General features: G+C 32.6%; 3 protein-coding genes across 5 annotated transcripts; 1 reads left to right on the top strand and 2 right to left on the bottom strand.

Moving 5' to 3' along the window:
* Positions 1-114: 114 nt before the first annotated feature.
* On the bottom strand, positions 115-3,578 carry LOC144844573 (protein JTB-like). The gene is made up of 5 exons (XM_078701545.1): positions 3,421-3,578; positions 2,973-3,107; positions 2,225-2,390; positions 1,301-1,380; positions 115-896 (listed from the first exon to the last, which is right to left on the bottom strand). Exons 2-5 carry the CDS (start codon positions 3,041-3,043, stop codon positions 734-736), a joined length of 480 nt encoding a protein of 159 aa, XP_078557671.1. The 5' UTR covers positions 3,044-3,107; positions 3,421-3,578; the 3' UTR covers positions 115-733.
* Positions 3,579-3,851: 273 nt separating this feature from the next.
* Positions 3,852-11,497, top strand: LOC144844572 (peptidyl-prolyl cis-trans isomerase FKBP8-like). Of its 3 annotated transcripts, none has more exons than XM_078701543.1 (11): positions 3,852-3,897; positions 4,156-4,527; positions 5,571-5,658; positions 5,989-6,099; positions 6,699-6,773; positions 7,135-7,162; positions 7,498-7,578; positions 7,798-7,887; positions 8,313-8,390; positions 8,991-9,119; positions 9,908-11,497. In XM_078701543.1, exons 2-11 carry the CDS (start codon positions 4,170-4,172, stop codon positions 9,989-9,991), a joined length of 1,122 nt encoding a protein of 373 aa, XP_078557669.1. In that variant the 5' UTR covers positions 3,852-3,897; positions 4,156-4,169; the 3' UTR covers positions 9,992-11,497. The 3 variants fall into 3 exon arrangements, with proteins under 3 accessions (XP_078557669.1, XP_078557668.1, XP_078557670.1); XM_078701542.1 differs by having other exon boundaries at positions 3,858-3,995; XM_078701544.1 differs by lacking the exon at positions 3,852-3,897 and adding an exon at positions 3,967-3,987.
* Positions 11,498-14,715: 3,218 nt separating this feature from the next.
* On the bottom strand, positions 14,716-26,434 carry LOC144844459 (alpha/beta hydrolase domain-containing protein 17B-like). Its single transcript, XM_078701393.1, has 3 exons — positions 25,629-26,434; positions 23,693-24,045; positions 14,716-19,700 (listed from the first exon to the last, which is right to left on the bottom strand). The coding sequence occupies exons 1-2, from the start codon at positions 26,276-26,278 to the stop codon at positions 23,697-23,699; spliced, it is 999 nt and encodes a 332-aa protein (XP_078557519.1). The 5' UTR covers positions 26,279-26,434; the 3' UTR covers positions 14,716-19,700; positions 23,693-23,696.
* Positions 26,435-26,662: the final 228 nt, after the last annotated feature.

Raw genomic sequence — 26,662 nt, forward strand, 5'->3', positions numbered from 1 at the left:
TACAAATAAATTGCTTTCAACACACTGAAACCATGGAGGTATAAAAATATACCTCCATGCTGAAACCACCAAATTAAATGTATGTAAGAAAGATAAATGCAAATGTAAAACAAATCATTATCGACAAAAAAAACTCATTTTATTATCTATCAAATCATCTTTATTTAATAATTAATTATTTTAATCAATTGCTATCATACTATTAATAAATTATTATATACATACTTTAAAATACAAAACAAGCTAACCAATGAATTAAAAGCATTTTATTGTCATCCAGAGAGTTTATTTGCAATCATGCAATCATGGGTTGAGCATGTCTCATGGAATGCGTTACATACTTGTTGACTGGTGTATTAAAGATGGTAGCGCCATTTCTCAACCAGTAATTGAACCGTGATATATATATAACATGACTTTTCAAAATAATATGGTTTCTTGAGCTTCTAACAAATATTTTGATAAAGTATTCGCAAACACAATTCAAGGTTGCAAAAAATTCAGTGATTAGAGGCTGTTTTAGGCAGATATTCAGCAGTCTTAGCTACTCAAAATCCTCACTGTTTATATGCAAGCAGTGAGAGTAGATCACTGCAAGGTGCTTGCGAGTGACCAGTTGAAACGCTTAGGGCCTTCACTGGCTTCTAACAATAAATAAATCCTCATGGCTGTAGCACAATAAAATCTTTCATATAACAAATACATTAACGAAACTAAAATAAAGTAGAAGTCATCATAATGAATTTTCTATTTGTAATCTAACTTTCCGCCTGGTTTCCGCATCTAGTATTCGTCTTCGAAAAAACACAACTAAACATGAAATGACGCAGAGGAAGAACATAACGCCCTCAAACACCCAAAAATGTTTTTCTATAGGCCATCCAGTCAATTCACAGCTGAAAAAAAAATATATAAATTTGAAAAACATTCATAATAAAAAATGTCATAATATATATGTCCAGTATCATTAGCAAATTCTGTATAAAGTGTCACATAAGTTTCACACGTGATACCTGAACCATCAGTCACAACCTTTACCATAACATAATACAACTAATATATAAAAACTATATCCTATTTCCAAATTTGAATATTACGAAAAATTGTTAATGCTTGATTAAATTTAATACAAATAAAATAAAATAGTTAGAGAAATAATAGGGGTGGGTGTAAAAAAGTTACATGTATATGGAATACTAGGTACTCATTGGGTGGGTGCTTTAGGTTACGTGGACAATTTTAAAGGTGGATGTCCCAGCCCACCTCTACCCTGCAAAATTACATTGATGAAGACATTTACCTTTTATATGTATTCACTTTTGATTCTTTGCATTTCAGTAACAACTTATAGCCAGTTATTTTACAATATTGGAAGACATTCTGTAATGAAATAATATACCATTTCAACACATATTCAACAGAAAGTTGGAACGGGAAAACAAATTGTTACTTCTCTAACGAAGCCTTGAAATGAAATTTAGGTAGTGACCTAAAAAATGTGGTCAGGTTTGGGGGTGGGTCTAACCAGAGTGTCCGAAGAGTTAATTCAAGTGCATTTATAGTCAAGTATTTCTCGATCATAATTCTGGTGGTAGAACTTTTCAGACATTTGGATTGGTTCACTTCACACTGATCCCAGTGCATCTTTCTGAAGAGAAGAGGTGTTACCCTTTTGTTCTGGTCTATCTCACTCACTCAGCCTCTATCATCTTGGAAAGATGCATGAATGAGCATCTTTTGATGCCAGCTGAAAGGCCCTTAGGGGAGATGAAAAAGGTTGTCTGTTTGTTGTTCAGCCCAGTAGACTGGTTTAAAATTTAGACTATTACAAAAAAATATTATTGTTCATGCCTGCCATGGAGGTAAAAAATAAATTACAATTTAAAAACATATAAGTTAGAATACGAAAATAAACACTATTACTGTACATAATAATACTTCATAATAGTTAGATCATTCTTATATAGCGCATAAAAGCAAGCTCTTAATGCGCTGCACATTATTACCCTGGTCATTTTGGATCAAACATGTATGAAAACATACTCCCATAACGCAGCTAGTAATCAGCGCAAATTTGTTTTATACACCTGGGTGGAGAGAGGCAAATGTAAGTAAAGTGTATTGCCTAAGGATACAAGCAATGCGACGAAAGTTGAATTTGAACCACGATCTCACGATCAGTAATCCAACGTCCAACACACTGCACCACACATCTAATACATACCGTTTCGTAGTATTCACACCTTTCACAAACTCCCATCACAGTATAGTCTTCCCTATGCCAGCATGGTAATGTACTTTCATCTGTATGCATATTGCTACTTTCACGACTCTCAACAGACTTTTTATCTGAAGTTAAGTCTTCTGATGGAATGACACCCGCATTACACCTTCAATTTAAACAATGATTTGTTAATAATTTATTTTCATGTATAACATTGCTCTGTCTATACTACCAAACTAGTTTGACAAAAAAGTGTGATATGCCCAAATATGGTAGTGATATGACATCATTGTGTCCATATAAATTTTTTGTCACATAAAGTTTGATAGTGTAAACAGAGCTTAAAATAACAAATTACATCAATAAATTTATTTATTTCAACAATATTTTACAAGGGTGGTCCATCCAGCCGAACATTAGGGACCCTCATAATGTCTATCCGACCTACTAAATTTAGTTAATACTTTGGTAAATTCAATGTTATTACTTATTTTGTATTCAAACTAAAATATTCCTCCAATTAATAGAGATAAGAATGTTTTGGAACCAAATCCACAAGGATTAGATATTGTACCATAAAACCTTGAAAAGAAGCCCATGGGCTTCTTTTTTTAGTACTCATGGGTGGGCTTTTTTTCGAGATGGGAGATTCTTTTTTTTTTTACAGTATATCATTTTTTTTTATTGGCTGGGATCTTTAACTAGAGGAAGAAATGTATGTATTGTAGAGTGTTAAAAATGTTCTTACCGTAAAAAGAAAAATAATATAATTAAAAAAATATTATAAAATTCACAATTATTTAAAGTTTGTATGTTCATTTTGCAGGTGATGAAAAAGTCAATGAAACGATCAATAATGTAGACGTCACCAAGAAGAAGGTTGCTGAAATGAGAAAAAAAAAGGTGGATTAAAATAAAACTAAGAAATTAGTTTTAATTAGTTCTTTATTTTCTCTATGGTACACAAGACTGTGCTGTTTATGCCTACATTTGCTAGTAATTCACGTGATGAGTGCAGTGGGGGAACCCCACTACAGTTGCTAGTCAGTTGACCCAGCTGAAGCCAATTGGGCCCGCCCATACCGAGCACAATTTTATAGAGGCGGCTGATTATGAGTAGCCTAGGCCTAGCCTATAGGCTTTGGTTAAACGCCTAAAAAATGACCTTTAATTAATACTACAGTAGACAAACTTACCATCTAATTTTAAATATGAAATTTCAACAATGTTTTTATGAGTTAAAATAATGAGAAATCAGCATCATCTTCTTCTACGAATCTCAATAACAATAACATGTTAAAAACACAACAAGAAATGACAACAAAACCTCCACGTCGGTTTTCGCGACGAAAATTGCTGTTCGCTCATCAGGATGCAGACAGACTGTTCCTTTGTTGGAAAGGGGTAGCATGTGTTACAAATTAAGTATCATTTGATGTTTGTAGATAATCAAATCATCAAATTTACTGTCACTTAATATTTTTTATGAAATATCTAAACATTTTTACATGTTTAATACATTTTAAAATAATAACATTGTATATATTTATGTATGCTTCTAAAATATATCACCTTAAAATGATGGTCTCTCCCGCAAAAGGGCTTCCCCAAAAATCCATTCTTTTCATTACATTTTATAGGCGCTGCCATTGCTCAGAAGTGTAAGGCCTAAGGTCTGTTGTGTACTAATTTGTTTAGACCCAGTGGGTTTATAAAAACAGAAATAGATAGTTCAACATATAGAATCAGGTTTAATTTGACCGGTAATAAGGTATATTAATAATGTTTTGTTTAAATTCATATTGGAACTGTTAATTCTTTGATATTTTATATATTTCTCGTTGAGGCAGTGAATAAATGTGAATTGGTTTAATAATATATTTGTTTATGAATTCTATATTTTTCTTTAAAACTGCGAACCAAAACACCAGACTGCGAAAGTATCATGGAAAAACGGATTGAAGAAGTAGATCTTGACAAAGCCAAAGATGATGATGTGAAAGATGACGTGATAGAAAAACCAAATATCAAAGAAGAAACAAAACCAAGTGATACAAGTTCAGATGAAGTTACACCAGACAAAGTTCAGACTGATGATGCTCCAGTTGATGGCGGCTGGGTTGACATCATTGGAAGTGGTGATCTGAAGAAGCTGGTGATTAAAGAGGGCAGTGGTGTTGATAGTAGGCCTCGGAAAGGAGAGATTGTTACCATGAGAACAAAAGGTCAATTGGAAGATGGCAAACTTGTTGATGCACATGAAAATTTGAAATTTTCTCTTGGAGAAGGGGACGCATTACAGGGTAAAAAAATATCATAATTGATCTCTATTATTATTAAATGGATACAACTATTGAATGTTTATGAGGTTGAACAGGGAGAATATTTTCATGAGTTGATTAATTGACCGTTCTATTCAATGATAGTGTAGAGCTTTATTGTTCCTTAGAAATTCTCACAAATACTTACTGTAGCGACCCTCAAATTTTTGTAGATCAACTTATTAAAGCTCAGGTACAGGCATGTATTTTAAATATAATATCTGGTTAATTGTACATAAATCAAATATTTGGAACAGAAATCAAGACGAAAAAACATGAATTTCCTTTAATATGGTGAAATACAAAATTTTGCAAAATTCTGCCATAAAAACCAGGAAGACTTTTTTTCAGTAGTTAGGTAGTTTAACCTAATGTAATAACATGTCTGGTGACTCCCTAGAAGGTGAAAAAAGATGGTGGATATACGGTGGATAATTTTTGCTATAGCATGAAAATAAAAATCTGAAGTTGAATAAAAATACCAGAAATGTAAAATTCAAGTTATATCACCTATATTTAGTCATCTGATAACATTTTTTACCACACCGTTTTTTTTTTCATAGTTTTTTAAAATGCCTCTCTATTTACAAAATTTGTGTACAAAAGAATAGAGATTTTACTGTGTAATTTGAAGTATCCCCCCACTGATAAGAAAGTGCTTATTTTGAACAAGCTTGTGTAACACAAATAAAATCCCAAAAATTATGAAACATAGGGGAAACTATAGATCGATAATTATTGGAATGTATGATCAATAGAAATTTTTTGCCCGCACCTGGCCTTTAAGGGGATACCGTTGTGACTCACTAAGTGTCCCCTGAATAGGCTGTAGTGTTAAAACGTATATTGCCCCTCATTCCATTCATTGGAAAGTGTCCCCTTAATAGGGATGGCTCAAAGGAGTGGTTTTTTTGTAATTAGAATAGAATCAATATTCTTCAACCAAATTAAAATCTAATTCTTACCACTTTCGTAGGTTGTTTTATTCACAATCTTAACATCTTCATTTTTATTTGTGTTTTTAGCGTTGGAGCTTTGTGTTCCTCTAATGGAATTAGGAGAAATTTGCACATTGATTACAACTCCAAGGTTTGCTTATGGAGAAGTTGGAAGGTAAATGCCTGTTCCGGCACGATTCCGGTCCGGTGCCGGCAAGTCAAATCGAACATCAATGTTTTCATTTTCATGATGCTCCATGCGGCTATGCGCCAATAGATATGCGCCTAGCCATGTGAAAACGAAACAGTGACGTTCAATTTGATTTGCCTGAGCTGTTGTGAAAGGCCCTTCCTGATTCCTGATTCTTTCCTTACCCATACACTGGAATTCTTCAGTGTGATAGATCCACTAATTGTTTGACAGACAAATAAATGTTCAGCATATTAAATATACAGTACCTCCTCTAAAGATGTTCATTTTACAATTTTCCTCCCTCCCTTTCAGAAAACCAGACATTCCACCAAATGCAACTATTACGTATGAGTTGGAATTATTAACTGTTGAAGAAGCCGTTAATCTTACAACCCTACCATTGGAAGGGCTTTGTAAATTAGCGTAAGTATAGTGTTGTACTTTTACAGAAGAATCTCTTGTGAACTTTTTTATTTTTTTTAAGATGGCATAAAATAGAATTTTTTTTATTTTGAAGTTTAGCAAAAGTATTGCAGAATTTGTAAATGTTAATTTAATTTCTAAATAAATTGTAAGTTTGGATATTTAAATAAAATGATTCAAATATCACATGAAAGATTTATTACTATAGTATTAGTCAGGATAATATGAAACAAATTAAAAAAAAAAGAAAAATGATTCTATATTTTTATTTATTTTTGTATTTGTTTCATCTCAATTGTTTGAAATGTACATTCTAGCAACTCACTTTGTGTGGTAAGGCCTCCTATTAATATAAAAAATATAATAATATATTTTGTTCAATTTAAGAAAGAATTAAAGAAATATATTTTATTTTATTAATATATTATTACTGATGCTTCATATTCTAACTTGTTTTTATTATGTTTTGTAACCATATGTTAAAGGGCCAACTGAGACCAGTTTTCTTCTAGGTTGGTCCTCATTTTATGCTTTGTATTATTTGTATGGCATTTGATGAAATAAATGTTTCTTGAATAAATGTTTTGTTGAATTTTCAGAGATGAGAAACGAGAAAGAGGAAATGACTTATTTACAAGATATGATTATTCTGGTGCTATTAACTCTTATACACGGTAAGTATCTAGCCTAGCAATTAAAGATATTACACATTACACAATAATCACTATTTAACCTATTCGCCATCATAAAATGATTATTTCACTATCAAAAATGGATGAGAGCCCAATTAGAGGTAATATAGTTTTCAGAGCTGCCAGTTCTTAGGTTTGAACAAGTTCCCCCTTTAAACTATGTAGAAACTAACTCATGACAGTTTTTGGCCAATCCTACCTTTGGTCATGTAGGAAAATCTATGCTATGTATATGAGGCCTAAAACAATCTTTTCTTTAACAGCAATGATTGTAATTTAAACGATTTATTAATTTTACAGTTCATACATTTGTATTAATAACTTTTTCCTTTTTAAATTACAGTGCTCTTCAAATTCTAGAATCTGATGAGGTAAGTCAAATTCATGTGTGCAATAAGTCATCTTCCATGTAGTAATGTACATTTGATTGGTTGATTTTTTATCACATGGCATGCATTTTTCTCTTCCATTTTAATGGTTAAAAGTACTATTTCATGCTCAGATTTTGAAACAACCTGTAGAATGCACAGTCTATAACTGTTGTGCTCTCACGTCCAAAATCAAAGAAATGTGTTTATGGCTTAGCATTAATACATTTACTTCAAAATGACTAATTAAAAACAAGTTTAGCTTATTTATTTATTGTTTATATACAGTACTAATAAATGGTAAAGACAAATTTTATATTTGTACCTTTTATTTTTAGTCAGCAGATGAAGATGGATTTAAACAATTACAACAATCAAAAATAAAATGTTACAACAACTTAGCAGCTGCTCAAATAAAGGTAATCATTATACTTTTTTGTAGTAACCCCCACTGTGGCTTTATTTCATTATGTTATGAAGGTATTTTTGTTTTTAAAAATAATGAAGCAAATCAATTTTAATGATGCATTTATTTTAAACATCAAAATGTGTTCCTGTCTCCCTCCATATTTGTAGTCACTCTAATAAGACTCGAGTAGAAAGAAACTTCACTAAATTTCTGAACTTAAATGTTACAGGTTAAAGCTTATGGTCCTGCTCTAAAGTCATGTGACTGGGTACTCAGCCATGAAAAGGACAATGCAAAGGCATTATTTCGTAAAGGAAAGGTAACTGAACTTTAGTTAGTAGCTGCATCAGTCAGTGTTGAATGAGAGGCTTCTTCACATGGCATATAAAATGACCAATCACAATGCATTTGATGACATTAGAAAGCATGTCAGATGTACTGTCAGTCGTGTGGGGTTTGCTGTCATAAGGTTATCCATTAGGAAGTTTTTGATTTGCAATGACCGAGGACATCTTGCTAGTTTAATGTGCGCTTGAGTTTGGTTCGACAATATTTGTCAAGATTGTTTGGAACCCAATTTAATTCCCAATTCGTATCACAAATATGCGCATTCCAACCTTTATTAGGTGCGTCAGTTGCGGTGAAAAAAATCAATGATTTATGGGGAAAAAATGTATTGAAATATTGTTTCACATTGTCTTTTCTATATTTGAGGTGTAATAATAAATCTGTATTTACTTTAAGGTTCTTGCTGTACAAGGTGAATTAACAGAAGCATTGATAGTAACAAAAAAAGCTTTGAAATTAGAGCCATCAAATAAGGCAAGTTGCAATTTTAAAACATATAGCTTACCATAGTCATTACCTTACTAGGGTTTCCTTTTTCCTCAAAAAGGGAAAGGAAAGCAACTGAAGAAAAAATAATTGATGAAAATAATCTGCTGGCTAGAGTAGGTACGATTGGCCTAAACATTTTCATAAGGCCTACTTACTAGCAATTTAGCTGCTGGTCTCTAGTTTGAAATAAAAATGGGTTTGGGCTTGTAACTTCAAACATAAATGTGTGAAATAAGTGTTACAGAAAAGTGTTGAGAAATCTGTAGGGTGACCACGAGATTAGACCTTTACCTTCTGCTTTCATGATATGGAGATGCCCTACAAGGCCATTTTTATAGGAACTATCTTCACCTTAACAGTAGAAAGTGAGATAAAACTAGTTCTTGATTGTACACTCAGTAAACAGAGAGAAAACAACTTTCTGTAAACATATTTGTCTGTTAATAACGTATAAAAATCATTGTAAGAATTGTGAGGAATGGATATAGGTGTTGTGTGAAACCATACAGTTACTTAACTGTAAATATCTATGGTGAAAGAGGGCAGTATCTACTATCCAGTAATTATAAGGTATTGTGTTTTTAGACAATACATCAAGAGTTGTCAAGGTTACTAGCCAAACAAACTGAACAAAAAGAAGAACAAAAGCTATTGTGCAGGAAAATGGTTGGAGATATGGCAAACATGGCAGAGACTACACCACCAAAAAGCAAGGTGATTATTAAGCAGGGTATTTATTGAAGAATAGCTCCCCTATCAAAAATTTATTTTTTATATTTAATAGATGAATAAAAGTTATGTTCAGACAGCCTTATGCCTGAGGTAAAACATGAAATTATATGTGCGCAATACTTCCGATAAGCGTCCACACAATGCTTAATAGAAGGTGCATTTTAGGTGCAAACAAAAATTGCATCTACACAGCGCTAATTCGCTACGTTCCTAATATGAGATAATAAACTATAATACCAGTGTGGTTACGTACTGGTGCATATACCGCCAATCCCAAAAGTACTGACTTTATATTAGTCATGATAATACCAGGATTTGGCCCAGCCGAAACCAGGATTTGGGCCAGCTAAAACCAGGATTTGGGCCAGCTAAAACCAGGATTTGGGCCAGCTAAAACCAGGATTTGGGCCAGCCGAAACCAGGATTTGGGCCAGCTAAAACCAGGATTTGGGCCAGCCAATATTTCTCATTGCCTAGTCCCTTTCCATAAAACGTTAGAAAAAAAAACCTTTAGAATATACAGATTTAAAGCTTTCAGGTGATCTGCTAATGGTTTGCGATGGTGAATGCCTGAATACAATAGTTTGTGAGGTTCTTTGATCCCTTCATGTTCTTAAGTAGATGTGCGGCATCTACATATACCTATAGTATGTGTGTGTTTTTGCTTGTTTTGGCATAAAGGCTTGGTTACTTTTGGGCAGTTGTCTGAAAATATGTAGGACCATTTGTTTTTTTTTACAATGGATTTGATTTCAATTTTGTTGTTTCAGATGAAAAACAAATATGCAATTCTTGCACTACTCGCTGGCTTGCTAGCTGTCATCGCTGCTGTGTTGATCCAATCGTCTGAATAGCATCCTCTAGAGTTCAGACGTAAACAGAAATTAGAATATATTATGCAAACATAGATGTCTAGGGGTAGTATGTACTATACTTTATTGCAATATACTGTACTACTCATTTTGTCAGAATGTGTTTTCTAATTTACAGTATTTTCACATTAAAGATATTTCCTTTTCCTGTGTAACATGACCTTAACAGAGAAAAGTGAAATTACATTTGTAATACCTTGTAATTTCACTCTTGTCTGGACCTTACCTTACATATACCTGTACAGTAATTTAAAGTGGGATGTCTTCATGCTAGGAAACAAGCAGCTGGAATGGTGTGTGGGTGTTAAGTTGAAAAATAAAAAACTGCTCTATTTAAAAAAAAAATAGTCATGATACATTTATAAAGACAATAGATTCGATTTTGTATTAAAACGGCCTCATATATTGTAGTTAAATAAGACTGGTCTTTTAGGAAGTAAGTAATAATACAAGTATTGTACAAAGTTCAAAAACCTAGATGATAAACTCCAATAGAATGACACAAAACAGTCAGATATGTCTGTCTTCTCCGTGGTCAGCCACACCACCACTACATCCTTGTCCATCTTGTTAATACCAGTATTCTAAATGTGCAAGAATTTTACGAAAAGAATTTTAGTTAAGTAACCTCACTCTTTCCTACTTCATTGCCATTTTAAAAATCAAGATCTACAAAACTGAATCGAAAAAATATTTGTCATGATTTACAGTTTGTGGGTCTTCAAAATATCGTTAGTAGATTTTCCAACAGGAAACCGACTGCCAGATTCTATCTTCTAATCATCTTACTTCACTCTAGCCCAATCTGCTCTTTGGCCTTCAGCTCTACGTTATCAGCTCTACGTTATCGTCTGTACGTTATCATTGTGGTACAGTAGTACGATGAAGATTTAGATCATACCATCTTAGGTTTACAAAACAGTACATTCCATGATATACAGTATTCCTTGCACTTTGATATACTTGTTTTATGTGTGCTAATATTATATTATAAAAAGGTGCATTGATTATAAAGACTGTTAATCATCCAATTTGTAACAAAGTATAATTATAACAACTAAAAAGCTATAAATAGTATTGTTATGGATTTGTATTTTTAGTTTGTACATTATGTTTTTTTTACGTATGTTCATGGTTTAATTTAAAATGCAGTAAAAATGAGGTTAAATAGTTAAAATGTTTTCTCTTTAAATTTATTTGCTTATACCAATAAACAACTTATTTGTCCATGTTAATTCATTCTAATTTATTCATACAGTACTAAGCTAAATTTATAATTAAACTTTTAGTATACTCGAATAAACAGTATCTGAATTTTCTTTGCACTGATAAACAGTAATTATACGTGACTGGCAATATGACCGTAATATCTCAACTGAATAATTAAAGTGACTTTAACTTTATTTATAGGATCGTGAGCTCCAATAAAACCATAATTATAACTAGACCAGACAATAATTGCCTGAATGTTAAACCTGCGTAGGCTTGGTAGATTTGTGTAGGCCTATTTATGTATTATTTTTGGAAAATTATGAATAATTACAGTCATGTGATATTTCTATGTATATGAGGATGTGATTCAAAAACATTTGTATTTTCAAAGGTAATGACAATATAATACCAAGTAGGAAATTGTATTCAAAATAAATATTTATAAATCTACCAGAAATGTTTAATAATTTATTTACTATTTTTCATGTGAACCATTAAATAACAAAAATATAATCATAATCATCAGTTTCAAAATAATAAAAAAAATGAAATACATAATTGTATTAATAAATGTAATAATAATAATAATAATAATGTACTATATTTTACTGTATTCGCAAAATGCTATCTATCTGCTTGACTTGTTCACCTGTGGTGAGTTCAAGTGGATTGAGGCCCAAAATAGCGATAAGCAGAGAACAGCATTTAAAACAAAATGTGTTGTAGTTCTGCTTTAACAGATAGACAACAGCACTAGTAACATAGCATAACTTGACCTGTTTATACAAATACAAGTAGATGTTATTAATGAAACCTTGTAAACAAATATGGGGGTGGGGAACAAACCCCATGGACACACCCGCCAGTATCACCCGTCTGCCAATAGGGTTAAAAGGGGTGGTGCACGCATGAGTAAATATACAGTATAATAATAGATAGATTTATATAGCGCAAATAAACGATGTCTCTATGCGCTCGACAATAAAGAGAAAGAGTGGAAAACAAAAGGAAAAGAAAAAAAGGACAAAAACACAAAGCTAGCACCCAAACCGAAGTATGCGGATACATCACCGTAACTTGGGATCAGTGTGTAAGTACCCCAGATAGCATCGGTTAAATCTTGATCTTTTCAGTGAAAAAGTTGCACTATATATACTGTATGTGCTGACAGATAAACACAATAACAATTGTTTGAATATTAGCAAGTAAGACTCAGACAACATGAAACAAATAAGAAGGTTCTATTTCTTTGTCTTGGCATTGACTGTCCATGGATTGTCTCGGTTTGATTGTTTAAACTAGACAAATATCTCATAAATATGAAATATGTACATATATACATTCATATGTATTTAACATCTGTAAGTGCAGTGAAGCCCTGCAGATTAAAAAGCACTAAATATTATAAACAAATTACTAAGAAAATATGTGTAATCTTCCTCAAGGGCTTATGTTAATGAAACATTAAAAATTGATACCATATGGTAGACTCTTGGGGTGGATATGGGAGTCGGCCAAAACTGGTTTATAAGGTTGGGTTTAAAGATACGGTTTTTGTTTATGCACACTTTCCTATAAGCACACGGCTCTGCTTAATGCAAATTTCTTCTGAACTACAGCACTGTATAGAATAGTTATCTAAATTGTAGGCCTACTATATCACAATAGTGGTTACCAAATTTAAATTAATTGATAGTGAAAATGTTTTGTAAATGTATGTAATTCATGGCCGTAGCAAGAGGTTAAAAACAGACCAGGCAAAAGATGCTTTAAATATAGTTATTAATATAAAATATGACGATCTGTGCTGGGGAATTGGAGCGAGTGGTGAAAATTGAAAATTTCAGATGAGACGAGCGCCTCGTCTGCCTCATGCTGGCTAGGGCCCTGTAATTACCGTATTATCATCCTCAAATTAAACTGGAAACTAGGGCATTTGGACCAATGGCAGCCAGCAGTGTAGCACCTATGCCAGGAGATGATCCCCTACTCGTTTTGTAGTGTACCAAGTTCTTTAACATGCACTATAGTATGGGACCAACATTTTACCATCCATTCTGAAGGACAAGGCAATCGTATGAGTAATAAATCTTGCCTAAGGATAGAACCCATGATCCTGATTCTTGTTTGATTAAATATACTCACTATATCATTAATTAATATACAAATAATATGTTGATCAGTGGAATGGAATGAATATTTCATGTTTCAGATACATAGTATGGCCAATGTGTGACAATAGTATTCGATCGACCTGTCGACATCCATCTTTCTGACAGAGTTCATCCTCATCTTGAATTTTTAAGAGATCATTCTACATCTGCATTTCTATACATCTGTCCAAATCGCAAACTTATGGAATTTTAGCCTTGGATCATGCCTCTAATTGTTTTTGATAAACATGTCCATGCAAAGTGTGATGCCTATGATGGGAATATACCTGCTTTCAATTCAAATATAAGCTGGTACCAATCGTAATGGGAATATTGTGGCCAGGTAATATGACTAGCTTGAGGTTGTCCGGAGCATACCAGTACCGGAATATTATGAATATGAATTTTTCTGATAGGAAAACATGCCGGTATTGCGATAATAAAGCTCTTTTTGAAATTGGTACAATACGAGTGGTTATAGTTGGGATAGTTAGAATATGGAGATGTAATAATGGTGGGACCAAACCCTATGAGATGAGTCATGCTTGTGAGTCACACATGTGATTCATCCCTTAAGCTCTGCCAACACTATCAAAATAGTTCGACAAAAAAAGTGTGACATGCCTAAATATGGTAGTGATATGCCCAAATATGGTAGTGATGACATCATCGTGTCCATATATGGGCACATCACATTTTTTTTGTCAGATAAAGTTTGATAGTGTAGACAGAGCTTTATAGTGTATTCTCACTTATGCCTGGTACACTTTGAACATCACATTCCTGAGGTGGGTCTTCATGAAGGAAGTCAATCAGAGCATGTTACCATCAATTAATCATCCTTCCTGTTTCCTTTTTATAAATATATATTTAGTATTTAACATTATTTAGTTTGAGTATTGAGACTAGTATGCAACAGTTGGAATCACTACAACACACAATGTTCATGTCATTGCTTTTGGTTAAAGATATATTGTCCCCCTAAAAAAATTGTTTTCAACATTTTTTTTAATATGCCATTTTAATGTCACAAAATAGTTATTCACTTTGACCATAAACTGGATCTAAAAAAAAATTATTATCTGAAAAAAATGTAATTAAAAGCAAAACATACTTATTTTGTTGTTTTTTTTTACAGAAGTGAATAACTTTATTAAAGCTGCAAAATGGCATACTTAAAGTCTTATTTTATTAATCTTCATTTTTCATGTTTTTGGGGACAATACATCTTTATTTACTTAATTCACACATCTAATCATTTTGTCATCGTTACTATCTTTCCCCTCGACATACATACCACCCCAAAAGCTCATTGTATTGTTAACAACTTCCAAAACCAAATAATTTACTGAACATCAATTTATTGAATATCAGATTATATGAATTATAAAATCACTCCAAATTATCATATTTTATATCCAATATATGCTGACACATAAGTATATTTTTGAGATTTTATTTATCACATTGACTAAACATCTACAGTATTAACTAGGTTTAGACTATTAAAACATTACATTTAAGAAAAAATGAAATAGTTGTTTGTATGTGATAGAAATCAAACTAGGCTTTGCAACAAGAATTGTGGCCAAAATCTCAGCGCAAATTGTTGCATGGCCCAGACTTCCACATTTGATTTAAGATAGAAATGAAATGTTTATTTTAAAATAGTTAGTGTGTTATAAACCTCTGTCTACACTGTGTCAAAAAAATGTGATGTGCCTATATATGGTAGTGCTATGCTTAAATAAGGTAGTGATGACATCATCATGACCATATATGGGCACATCACATTTTTTTGTCACATAAAGTTTGATAGTGTATGAGTTTGAACTCATAAACATTTTCTCCAAATTTAACTCATAAACAGTCATTATTTTAATACATACCAGTTACAATTGGGAAGCAAATTATCCATGTGGGCAAATTACCTAGTCAAAAACAGTTGGTGATTATATGATTACAGTACTTCGTAGTTTTCATTGGAATCTTGTTACATAAGGATAAGCCTATACAACAAGCAGGAAATATAAGTTGATAAAACAAAAAAACCATATTGTGTGAAGATCATAATCAAAGTTTATCATCTATTAGTTGCACATATTTAAATTACATTTAATGGCCCCACAAATACCAAATATAACTTACAAATTAAAGGACAAATTTTATTCTAAATCCTGCAATATTTTTTTTACAATATTTAATAAACCCATACATTTACATTTTTGTTCGCTAGAATATACTTGGGTCCACATCAACAAGAAAATTATTTAAAATATAAGCTTTTTTAGTTTGAAGTAACTTAGATAAAATCATTGTACCTCATATATGGGTTAATTGGATGACAATAATGAGCCTAGTTGGGTGATGATTGAGATTAGGCTTACAATATAGTAGTAGTAATTCTCCAAAAGAACCCATGCTTTGAACTTGCAAACAATCTCCCTAATACTTGATTCACACATACACAAATGTAGCATATGGAAACAAATTGTTACATTGGTAATGTGTAAAATTGTTTCTGTGTAAAAAATCTTTGGACAAGTTGGCAATCTTTCCAAGCCTCAGCGAGGCCTGTGTAAAGTGTATTTCATACCTGTTCCGGCATGGTTCTGGTACGGTGTATCGAACGCGAATGTTTCGTTTTCACGACGCTCCATGCGGCTATGCACCAATACGCCACGTAAAAACATTGAAGTTCGATTGGATTTGCCGTCACCGGACCGGAACCGTGCCGGAACAGGTGTGAAAGGCCCTTTAGGGTTACCTCAATAAAATACAGTGGTACCTGTACATACGCACTTGTCTTGAGATTACATTGCATATGTGTGAACGCATTTTAACAAGAGAGATCTATGTACCAATTACATTTATTTTGTATGTATGAATCAAGTATCCATCTTCTTTTGTTTTTACAATTATCTAAAAATTACAACCTGGGTTTGACTTGACAGGATTGATTGGATTCTATCATGACAAAAAATATCATCATCATGCGCTGATCTATATTGTTTACTTCACTGTTAATTTCACAATATTCTTCAATATTAACATCAATACGGTATTCATTAAAATGAATTCTAAGTTTTTTATCTAAATACACAATGCAGGTACATTTTGCTGAATACAATGAGGCATACAATACTGAAATTATATTCGGCACTATACTGTATAATAATAATAATAAATATTTATCACTTAGTAACTAGTAAATAACAACTGTACAAAATGAACTTAGTGTTATTCTGCATCAATAACAGATAAAATACGCTCTCTTGGAAAACTAACTAATTGTTACAGAATGACTTTATCTATAAAAGATATTGAGGATGGTTACAAGGGTAATTGATGTATTTACATACTCAAGAATTCAATTTATGTACACACTGTACTAAACTCATTCACATTGGACTTTGTTCAGTCAAACAAATTGCAAAGTTTGGTCAATCTAACTGCAACGTTCGGTCAAACTAACTGCAAAGTTTGGTCAATCTAACAGCAAATTTCTCTCCTGTGGAAAAGTTTATCAAGTGAAATTCAATAAAAGGAAGAGTTAGTTTAACGAAGCTGGTAAACTCAAGCCGAACAAAGTAGGCCCGAGGTCATTATATATAGAACTTCCAATAGTTGATTTAAAACTTCAGTTAGTTTGACCGTGGTTCTTATCTAGACCATTATTCCAGTACTAAAGACCAGAGAATTTGACTGAACTGTATTACTCAGTGAATGAGGCTTTGGATATTGTTTTTCTCAATTTACTAGTTGTTACAATTACAATTTTCCAAAGCCTTGTTGGGGTACATGTCTCACACTTAAGTATAAAAAATAAACATATAGTAGAACCCCTATTAAGGGGACACTATTAGGACCGCTTTATATAAGGGGTTGGCCTTTAGCGTTAAAACATATGTTTCCCCATTGTTCATTTCCAATATAGTGTTCTCTTAATAGAGATGTCCCAAAGGAGTTGATCTACTGTACTTCAACAAAATGATAAATACTGAATTGGCAATCCATGCCGGTTACTTAATTAACTAACTATCTATTTATATTAAAGATGATTTACAAAGAATAAAAAAGTTCAGTAATAACAGTTAACGCCTATTTACAATAAAGTACAACATTATTTATTACTTAGTAAATCACTGTACACATAATGTAACCTCTTGTATCATTCAGATTTTTTGAATGCTGAATTTTGGGATTTTTTAAAAAGAAAATACTGATTTTAATTCCTTGCTGGATGTGGCTAGCTGCTAAAAGGTAGTCTGAAACAAACAGATGATCAAAATAGTATTATAAACTGTTAATAACTAAACTAATAAAATGATTACAATCACAGAAAAGATAGCGCCATATGGTATAATACAGTAGAACTACTACTAAGGGGACACCTCCAGGACCAAATGTCCTTTAATAAGGAATAAGGGTTGGTCTTAGTGTTAAAACATATATTGTCCCTTGTTCGTTTCACAAGAAAGTGTTCCCTACATGGGTATCTCAAAGTAGGTGTTGTACTGTATATAGAATTGGCAAAATAATATATTACATATATAACACACAGAAAGCAAGGTGGTAGTCAACCAAATGAATACAAATAAGAGCATACACGGCTGAAATAGCACTCATTTATGTACAATATTAAACTAGCCGAAACTAGGTGAATTTAGCACAAAAAATGCGCAGCCAATGAGAGCTCAGGAAATGAGTTATCATGCGTTCATGATCTGCTGGGCACTCATGCAAATCAAACAGTTCAGCAAATACGCAATATAAATGAAAATTTGCTCTTGTAGTTGAAAATAATATTGGGTACAGCACAATTTTTTTCTTTTTGTTGCATAAATTCATCTAGTGGAAAACAGGCTTTATGTAATGAATTAAAATTAGGACTCTCACATTGGAGGACAAGTTAATAACAATGACATAAAGAGTTGATTGACAAATTTAATGCTGATATTTAATATACATTAAAATATTACAACTAGCCTCAAACAATATTCCAATCAAGAACTTGAAACATGGTAATATATTTCTTTGAGTCTATTATCATGCTAATACCAACTCTACCAATTAACCGTGATTATGTAATTAACAAGATTTAAAAACAACTAATTAACATCGTTTATATTATTTAATCATTAACATCAAATTTAACCAATAATCACATACTAACATTAAATTTACAATTAATAATTGTAAAGATGAAAAATTCATAGAATAGTCACTGATTGTATGTAAACAATGTCAAAGTACAAGCCTTCTCTGTGAAAAAAAATACAAAAGGATCTATTGTTTTGGTAATGTAAAATTAATTATTTAACAGACTTTCGAATCTACAATTAAGCAAATTCAAGCTCTGACAAAAATATAGAACACGTCATGTTCTCATTAAGTTTCAAATTTATCAAAGGGATAGGAGACAGTTTGTTTACTGCCCAAGTATGTTTCACACTGCTCAATTAGTAAATCACAAAGGTTGTCATTACAAATTTATTTTTACTGTAAATTAATCAGAGTCTAAACCAAATTAAATCCATCTTATATCTTTCTTTTATACTCTTTTAAATACCATATGGACAGAAAGCCCTTCATTCTTCAATCGTGTGATTAAACAAGAATGCGTGCACATCGGAATCTCAGTTTACAGTGAACGTATATGAAATAAAATGTGTTATTTAAGCAATTATATTCCTCACCCATTTCAAAAGTGTAATTGGATGAAGAATTATAAATAATACTAAAAAATAAATGAAAATATATTCAATTAGCATAATATAAAAAAAAATTAGTATTGGAAAGACATGAAGACATGAGGTTACCTAAAGTGATACCACTTTAAGCAGGTAGAAACTAGGTAACTCTGTGTCACATGGAAAACATACTGTAACACCTGTATGTAGAATTGTGTAGGAATTCTGTATTACTAAGCTGGTACAATTAGAAAACTGTACATACTGAAGAAATTCTGACTCACATATGTACACACATACTGTAACATGTAAACTTATGTAAAGCCACCTGTTGTGGTATGTGTAAACCACCTGTGTAGTGTATACATGTGACACAGAGGGTCAATCCTTATTCAAACTGATGATAGGTTCATACTGACGAAAGTCTGTGCCACTTGTGTACATACATAGCTTACATCTGCAAATGTTAATACATAAAGCCACCTGTGGTTGTATAAACCATTAGATGTGATAGATGTATTTCAATATATACAGGTCAATCCTTGTTCAGACTGTTGACAGGTACAGCATTAATGATGTTTATTTCTGCACTCTTTTTTTGTGTGTAGCTTGTTTGTTTGCTCATTTCATTACCTGCAAGAATAAGAAACCATAAGATAGAGGTGCGCATATGTACAGTATACTATAAAGGAAGTCAGGTTGAGATTGTCGTTTCACATTTTTCTAATTCATTTAATATACTATTACAATCAGGAAAGAGTGTAATTTCACTCTTCTTTGCTATAAACATGTATTTTATCTTATACTGAAATTCATTGAGGCATTTAAAGACTTTCATTTAAAAGGAACAGTGTAGAGTAAAGGGTGACGATAAAGGTGAGATACAGGGGAATTCCCTTCACAAGGATCAATGAGCAACATACCATAATGTACCCAATAAGTTCCTTATAATGTTCCAAACTATAATAAAATGAAAGAGTCCCTTCTATTATTACTCAATGATATTGTAGCATACTGTAGACCACAAGAAACCCAATAAGTTCCTTGTATACATATTCAATCACGAACTATAATATCAACATTACAGTAATTGAATGATTTATTTATTGCTGTACCAAAATATAATGTAAACTACTGTACCAGATGGAAAACACAATTCATGTTCTATTAAAGTACTAACTATAAATACAGCAACAGTGTACTGTAATTGAATGATTCATCATTCTAATATCATTATACCCCAAATTAATATAAACTACTTGTACTACTACTACAACATACCTAATAAAGTTCTTTGTAACATTTAATACTTGAAACTAAAAACATCAGTGTACAGTATTTATGAATGATTAGACTGCTGTACTGTACCCAGTTATAATATACAACCTATTCAAGAGTCAGACTTTATTCAAATACAAACTATGTAAGGCTCTGTCTACACTATCAAACTTTATGTGACAAAAAAGTGTGATGTGCCCAAATATGGTAGTGATATGCACAAATATGGTAGTGATATGACATCATGGTGTCCATATATGGACACATCAAACTTTATACAGAGAGCTTAATAGAAACATGAGTTTGTTTGTTTGAGGGTCCCTAATGATCAGCTGATGCTGGATGGACCACCCTCATAAAATATTGTTGAAATAAATAAATATATGAGTGTCTGTCAAATGGATGGTAGAATGATACACAATAGTATAGTTAGCACTGCTGACATGTGCACCTGAAGGCAAGGGAAGAGAGGCAAGGCGAAGAGTGGGAATACCTAGTAGTAACTATAGTAGAGAATAACATTGAACAGAGAAGGATCAGGTTAGGGACAGAAATGTGGAGGCTATTATTATCTATGGGGAGAATTAATATAATAAGGATAATGATTAATCTACTGTATTTTATAACACACCTCAGTGTATACATGCAATTTGATTGGTTAAATATGCATCACATGTTGTTCGGTATTAGTTCGGAAGTGCTATCTAATGGTTGTAATGGACATTTAGCTTAAATGGTAAAAATCTTGAGAATTTTTTGCCATGCAAGGTTGTTGAGTGATCCATGTTCAAAAACCTGTAGTACGTCCCCTCCTCTCTGCATCAAAAACTGGTGTGATACCTTTTTTAATGGCCTAGCTTCCCGACAATGATTCAAGATGGAAGAAGTAGTTTAATTGAATAAAACTTTAGAAAAAAAAAACCCAATAGATGCACTGATTGTGTTTAAATAACACAGTATAAAACTGACTCTAAACAATGAGAGGCAAGCTCATTAATGAGTCAGTTTTATACTATGTTATTAAAACTTTAGAATATAGTAGTATACAGTAGAGGTGTGAATGAATAATGAATGTGCTACATTTGTTTGATTGACTGCTCTACTGAATTTAACTCGGCTCAGAGCAGTCAATCTTTCAACGCGTAAACATAGTTAGAACAGAGTGCAATAAATGATAAAAGCTAATTATACTACAACACAATATCCTACAGCCACAGTACTGACATTTCTATTCAGTTGGTACAGTTTTATTGATAGAATTTCACTGCACACTTAAACCACTTGAATATATCAATATTTATCAGATACTATACTGTAGTTATCTAATACTGTACTTTATATTTAGGCAACATGTATGATGAGTCATACATCTGTGTGCACAGTGTGTCATAAGCAAGGTATTTTGTCACCATACATGGCAATATTCTTGCTCAATACCATTGAAAAATATACTAATACATGTTTATTAGAATGTATTTACCATATCACAAATACTTTCCAAAACTCAATTCAAAATAAGCAATGTTTAATATTATTAAACTCATCATCTTATTTATAGGTTAATTAAAAAACACATTGATGACACGCCAGAAGCCTATCCTACTAGTACTGTATCTGTAATTGGAAATCTTTCATTATGAATCTAGATTTTTTATCACACTTGTTTAATATCACTGTGTGTGAATATTACTTTTTAACTGAAACCATTAATAACTGTAGATAAGGCTTATTATAATGAAATTAACATAATGCACACGGCTCAAACGTATATCACATTGGAGAAAATCTCATATTTAAACTTTATACAGTATCATACTGCAATAGAGAATACAGCCTACAGTACACTGTACAGTATATCATGGACTTAGTTATCAATCCAGCAGTTTGTGAATAGTCTCAGCAAATTGTACAATAAGCAAATTTGTATGCTTTTAATTGTATTTGCACAAGGCTGATACTTGGTTAAAATCTAATTAGAAAAGTCTGTATATAAATTATTAGAAACGTCTGACAGTAGCAATCGTCGTTGTCATTCTATCTGTGCAAATTAATGCATCAGAATACAGTAGGTGCCACACAATAGCCAGCTTGCACTCATTAAATCCAAGTTAGTGCAACTGCAAATTATAATTTTTGTGTACAATGTACTGTGTTTTTCTTTTTGTATTTTGAAGGATGCACCCTCACCAATTTAAAGGTGTACTGGAATCCAAATTAATAAATAATTGATGTGGTAGAAATATAATATTAATCAATAATATTAAATTAATTATTGTATCTAGGGAAATTTGTTTTGACTAAAATTACTTTTATATTTATTCATTCTCCTATCCCGTAGGCCTATGCTTCTGTTCAATAATAATTTTTTGGAATTGACATAATACTGTTACTGGTACGAATCATTGCTATTTATACTATAGATAACACATGCTAATACTTTACTGTTTTATTTATAGTGAGTTATTTGTAATGGGTATACCAATAATTGAAGATTCTTAAGAAGTAAACTTTTAAGCAATATTTCTGAATAATAAACCATTATCTTATTTTTGTCCACAATTGTACTAATGAAATGTTGTTGAAAATAGTGAAAGAAGGCAGATATGATTGAAAGATATTGTTATGCAGTAGAGGAAACAAAAGGCAAGCATTCTTAAAAGCTGGAAATAATATAAAACAATTGCTGGTTTTCTGGCCTTCCTATTGTTGAATGTTCCCTGGTTTTGACCCTTACTTTACACGCCTACTATGTATATGCGTGTTTTCACGGACGAATGTCAATCCCCTAAACTAAGCTGTTCATACATGAATGTTAACTGCCGTGTTATGAACAGGAAGGTCAGTCACAGCCAAAGTCTGCTGCTATAATAAAGGGCAACTTGTCCCTGAAGCTACTTAAAAAGGCTACTTCAGCTCACCAACCGGCCAAATTTGGCCAGTCCTCAAGTAGCCTTTCCAGGTGGTTTAGTAATTACACGGAATAATTTTCTGTTTTTCACAACATGGCAACGTCGATGCATGTTGATTTAGCGTGTTGTATAAACGGGCCCTTTGATATCTTTGGATTAATAGCTTTAAAATTCAGTAATGCCCTTCTCTCAAGAGAACTTCAGGCCTGCCCACCAACATGTAAAATGATATTTGGGTCTCACACTAAGTAGACATGTGATAGTAACAACCTTTCATTTTCACGATTTAAGCCAGACAATACAATGAAGATGCTGAGTCGAAAAGTAATTCTGCACAGAATGACTGTTAGACTCAACAGCTGCGTGGTCATATGACAAGTTATGAAAACGAAATGTCATTATTTTAATATATTGTTTAAAATAGGAAAACATCATTACCATTTCATTTTGCATCTGTTGTAGGTTTTTCAGTTACATTAGATTGTTCCTTAGGCGGTGGCGGCGGCTGCTGGACTGTCTGTGCAGGTGTCTGTGCTGTCGTCGGATGAGTCGTCTGTTGCTGTTGTGATTGTTGACTGTGCTGAAGCTCTATTGAGGTAAAGTGTTTCAGTCGTTCCAAGTATTGACTGTACAACTCAACATCGTTGTGTCCAGCGCCCTCGACCCATAGAGGGTCAACAGCTCGTGGACACTTTTCAAACATTGCAAGCCCGTGAGAGAAATCAATTACTTCATCTTCTGTTCCGTGAATGACTAACACAGGGGATGATACCTTGGTTATCTTGTCGATACTAATGTAAACAAAATTATATTAGATCATTTTATGCTCATTGTCAAAGATTGTTTAAGACAAAAATTAAAGCGGTCATTCTCTGATTCCAGTATCCAACAAATTTCATGTGATTGTAATTTGCATGTATACAGTTGGAAGAAAAAATGTGTTTACTGTGAAGTTTACTGTACATTAGTCTACTGTGCACATCTTGAATAAAAGTTACCACCAGTCTGTATAGAGTACAGTACTAAGTTTCTTGGCAAACGAATAAGTTTTTTAAGTCTTCAGTTCAACCAAGTCACTGTTTATGCAAAATTCTTTTTCGTCTTGCATAGAACATCAATGTACAATGTACAGTATTAATGTCAGACAAAGTACAATGGTCTGAGCATGGAGCTACGGTCCACAGTCAGTCCAGACACTCGTGTAACTTGGATGAAGATCCAAATCATAGGAAGTTTAGAGTTCATAAAATAGTATAATAATAATGTATATTTATTTTGGAAGAATTAGCTGTAGTGTATTCTGAATGAAACATCAAAATGAAACTGCAAAATAAATTTTTTTCTTTATAGTAATTCAATTCAATATTTAAAAACATAATAGAGTGTTACCGGAATCGAGTGTAACAATACAAAATCAAGGCAAAATGTCTTGGTATGGATTAACAATGACATCATTGATTGCCGATATGTCATTGTTTTAAAGTTACAATAACATGATTCTTTATTTAAAGCCCCCTTCCCTACGTTTTTTAGATCTAATTTAAGATCACAAACTATATTGAATGTAAAAATAATACTATATGGTCCTATTGCGATAACTTTTTTCGTCTTTAAACGGTTAAAATGTGAAAAATAAGTCGATTCTAATAATTATAGCGGCCCGCTATAAATCCCAAAATGCATTGCGCGCGGATTGATATTTTTGTTTTTCACCTGTAATTCGCCCACTTTTCGATCGATCGTGAGGCCAAAACAAATGGAAGACTCCTAACTTTTCAGCGAAAATACCGGGTTTTCCCCAATTTGTATCAACGGAGTCTGGCAAAAATAGAAAGACAATTAATGCAGCAACTATACAACGTCAGGCTAGGTATATAGCTAGCGCACGATGTTCGTACGTTACCGATGTTTACCAGCTAGGCCTACAAAACTAAGCCTAGCTAGGCTAGGCCTAAGACCGTCCACGAGAGGTCGATCGCCGCGAGATACTTAGGTAGTGCATTGTTTCTCACTTTTTATCATAATTTACCATAAAACGTACATTTAAGACAAGGAATGACATGGTTTAATGTTTTTAAAGTGATATATATGTATTATTTTCCAAAAAACGTCCAAAATTGCAGGGAAGGGGTCTTTAATAATATAAACATATTTATACAATACAATACTTTAATCTTTATTAATTTATTTATTTTATTTCAACCACATCCAACAGCGAAAAATCGCCAATTACAGGATGCCTTAAAACTCTTTAGATATAAAAATAGAATTAAAAGCACATTAAAATACAAAACATGACACATACAAAATTAATTAACACATTATAAAAAGTAAAAAATATACATAAATTATTAAAATAAAAATGTATACAAACCTTGGGAATGCATCAAAGCACCATGTTCGTTTTGTCTCTGGGAAAGCGACTCTCATGCCAGACATTAACGGGGAATGCAGGATGACAGCGGCGCACTCGTATCGGGAAGCTAAATCCACTGTCGGCACCGTACCTATACTCTGTCCATATAAAACTATATGTTCTGGACTAATTCCATAGCGAGTCCTTAACGCTTGCCATGCAGCATCAACATCTGCATATAAATTTCTCTCCAATGGTTTGCCCGTGCTAGCTCCATACCCAGAATAATCATAGCTAAATATATTGCAATTAATTCTGGTACCTAGTCCTAGATAGAAACTGCTCATTTGACCAATATCAACTGCATTCCCGTGACTGAAAAGAATCGTAAAATGTGGATTTTGGGAACAACGCACAAACATACAGGCTACTTTATTTCCACGTTTGCTCCTAGTTGAAAATACTTCAATTGATTCTTTTTCCTTTTCTCCGTATTGCCATTCTGCTCGCTCTGATAATTTTAAAGCAAACTTTGATTCTGTAGTGTCCACAGCAGTGAGTTCATATGTAGGCTCGGGTGGAAGAAAGGCTAACTTCGCTGCGATCCGAGACGGGCAAGGTGGGCAACAAAAGAGACAACACAACTCACCTACGCTTAGCCCATTCATATTGAAAATCGACTCTCTATTCCAAATAATACGACACAATTACTATATATTTTAACTTACAGTTAAGATACATAAAATCAATTAAAAATTTAATAGATATAGAAACCCACTTGATGTAAAAAGTTGAAAGTTATAAGGGAGTTTCTATGTCCTAAAATAAATTGACAAACCGGAAAAGCATGACGTCATTAACAAATACAACTTTGCGGCTGCGTAAGAAATTCATTAATCGATTGGTTTTTTGTTAGTGTTTGTTTCCTCAATGTAATTTATTGCCGCCGCAAGAGGACGTGATCACATTTCGTGGAAACAATACTACTACTGTATTTTATTTGTCCATTCAGCCATTCACCTTTTGAATCAATCGCACAAAATGTGGTATTT

This window comes from Antedon bifida, chromosome 6 (genome assembly GCF_963402885.1).
Source record: "Antedon bifida chromosome 6, ecAntBifi1.1, whole genome shotgun sequence".
In the NCBI taxonomy this organism is placed as follows: Eukaryota; Metazoa; Echinodermata; class Crinoidea; order Comatulida; family Antedonidae; genus Antedon; species Antedon bifida.

Coding starts and splice junctions, on each gene's coding strand:
- LOC144844573 (XM_078701545.1), bottom strand. CDS start 3,043: ATGAACATACAAACTTTAAATAATTGTGAATTTTATAATATTTTTTTA. Junction 2,391..2,972: donor ATATTATTTTTCTTTTTACG/GTAAGAACATTT, acceptor TTTAAATTGAAG/GTGTAATGCGGGTGTCATTC. Junction 1,381..2,224: donor GGTGTGAATACTACGAAACG/GTATGTATTAGA, acceptor ATTTCATTACAG/AATGTCTTCCAATATTGTAA.
- LOC144844572 (XM_078701543.1), top strand. CDS start 4,170: ATGGAAAAACGGATTGAAGAAGTAGATCTTGACAAAGCCAAAGATGAT. Junction 5,659..5,988: donor GCTTATGGAGAAGTTGGAAG/GTAAATGCCTGT, acceptor CCTCCCTTTCAG/AAAACCAGACATTCCACCAA. Junction 6,100..6,698: donor GAAGGGCTTTGTAAATTAGC/GTAAGTATAGTG, acceptor TTGAATTTTCAG/AGATGAGAAACGAGAAAGAG.
- LOC144844459 (XM_078701393.1), bottom strand. CDS start 26,278: ATGAATGGGCTAAGCGTAGGTGAGTTGTGTTGTCTCTTTTGTTGCCCA. Junction 24,046..25,628: donor TGCTTTGATGCATTCCCAAG/GTTTGTATACAT, acceptor TGTTTACATTAG/TATCGACAAGATAACCAAGG.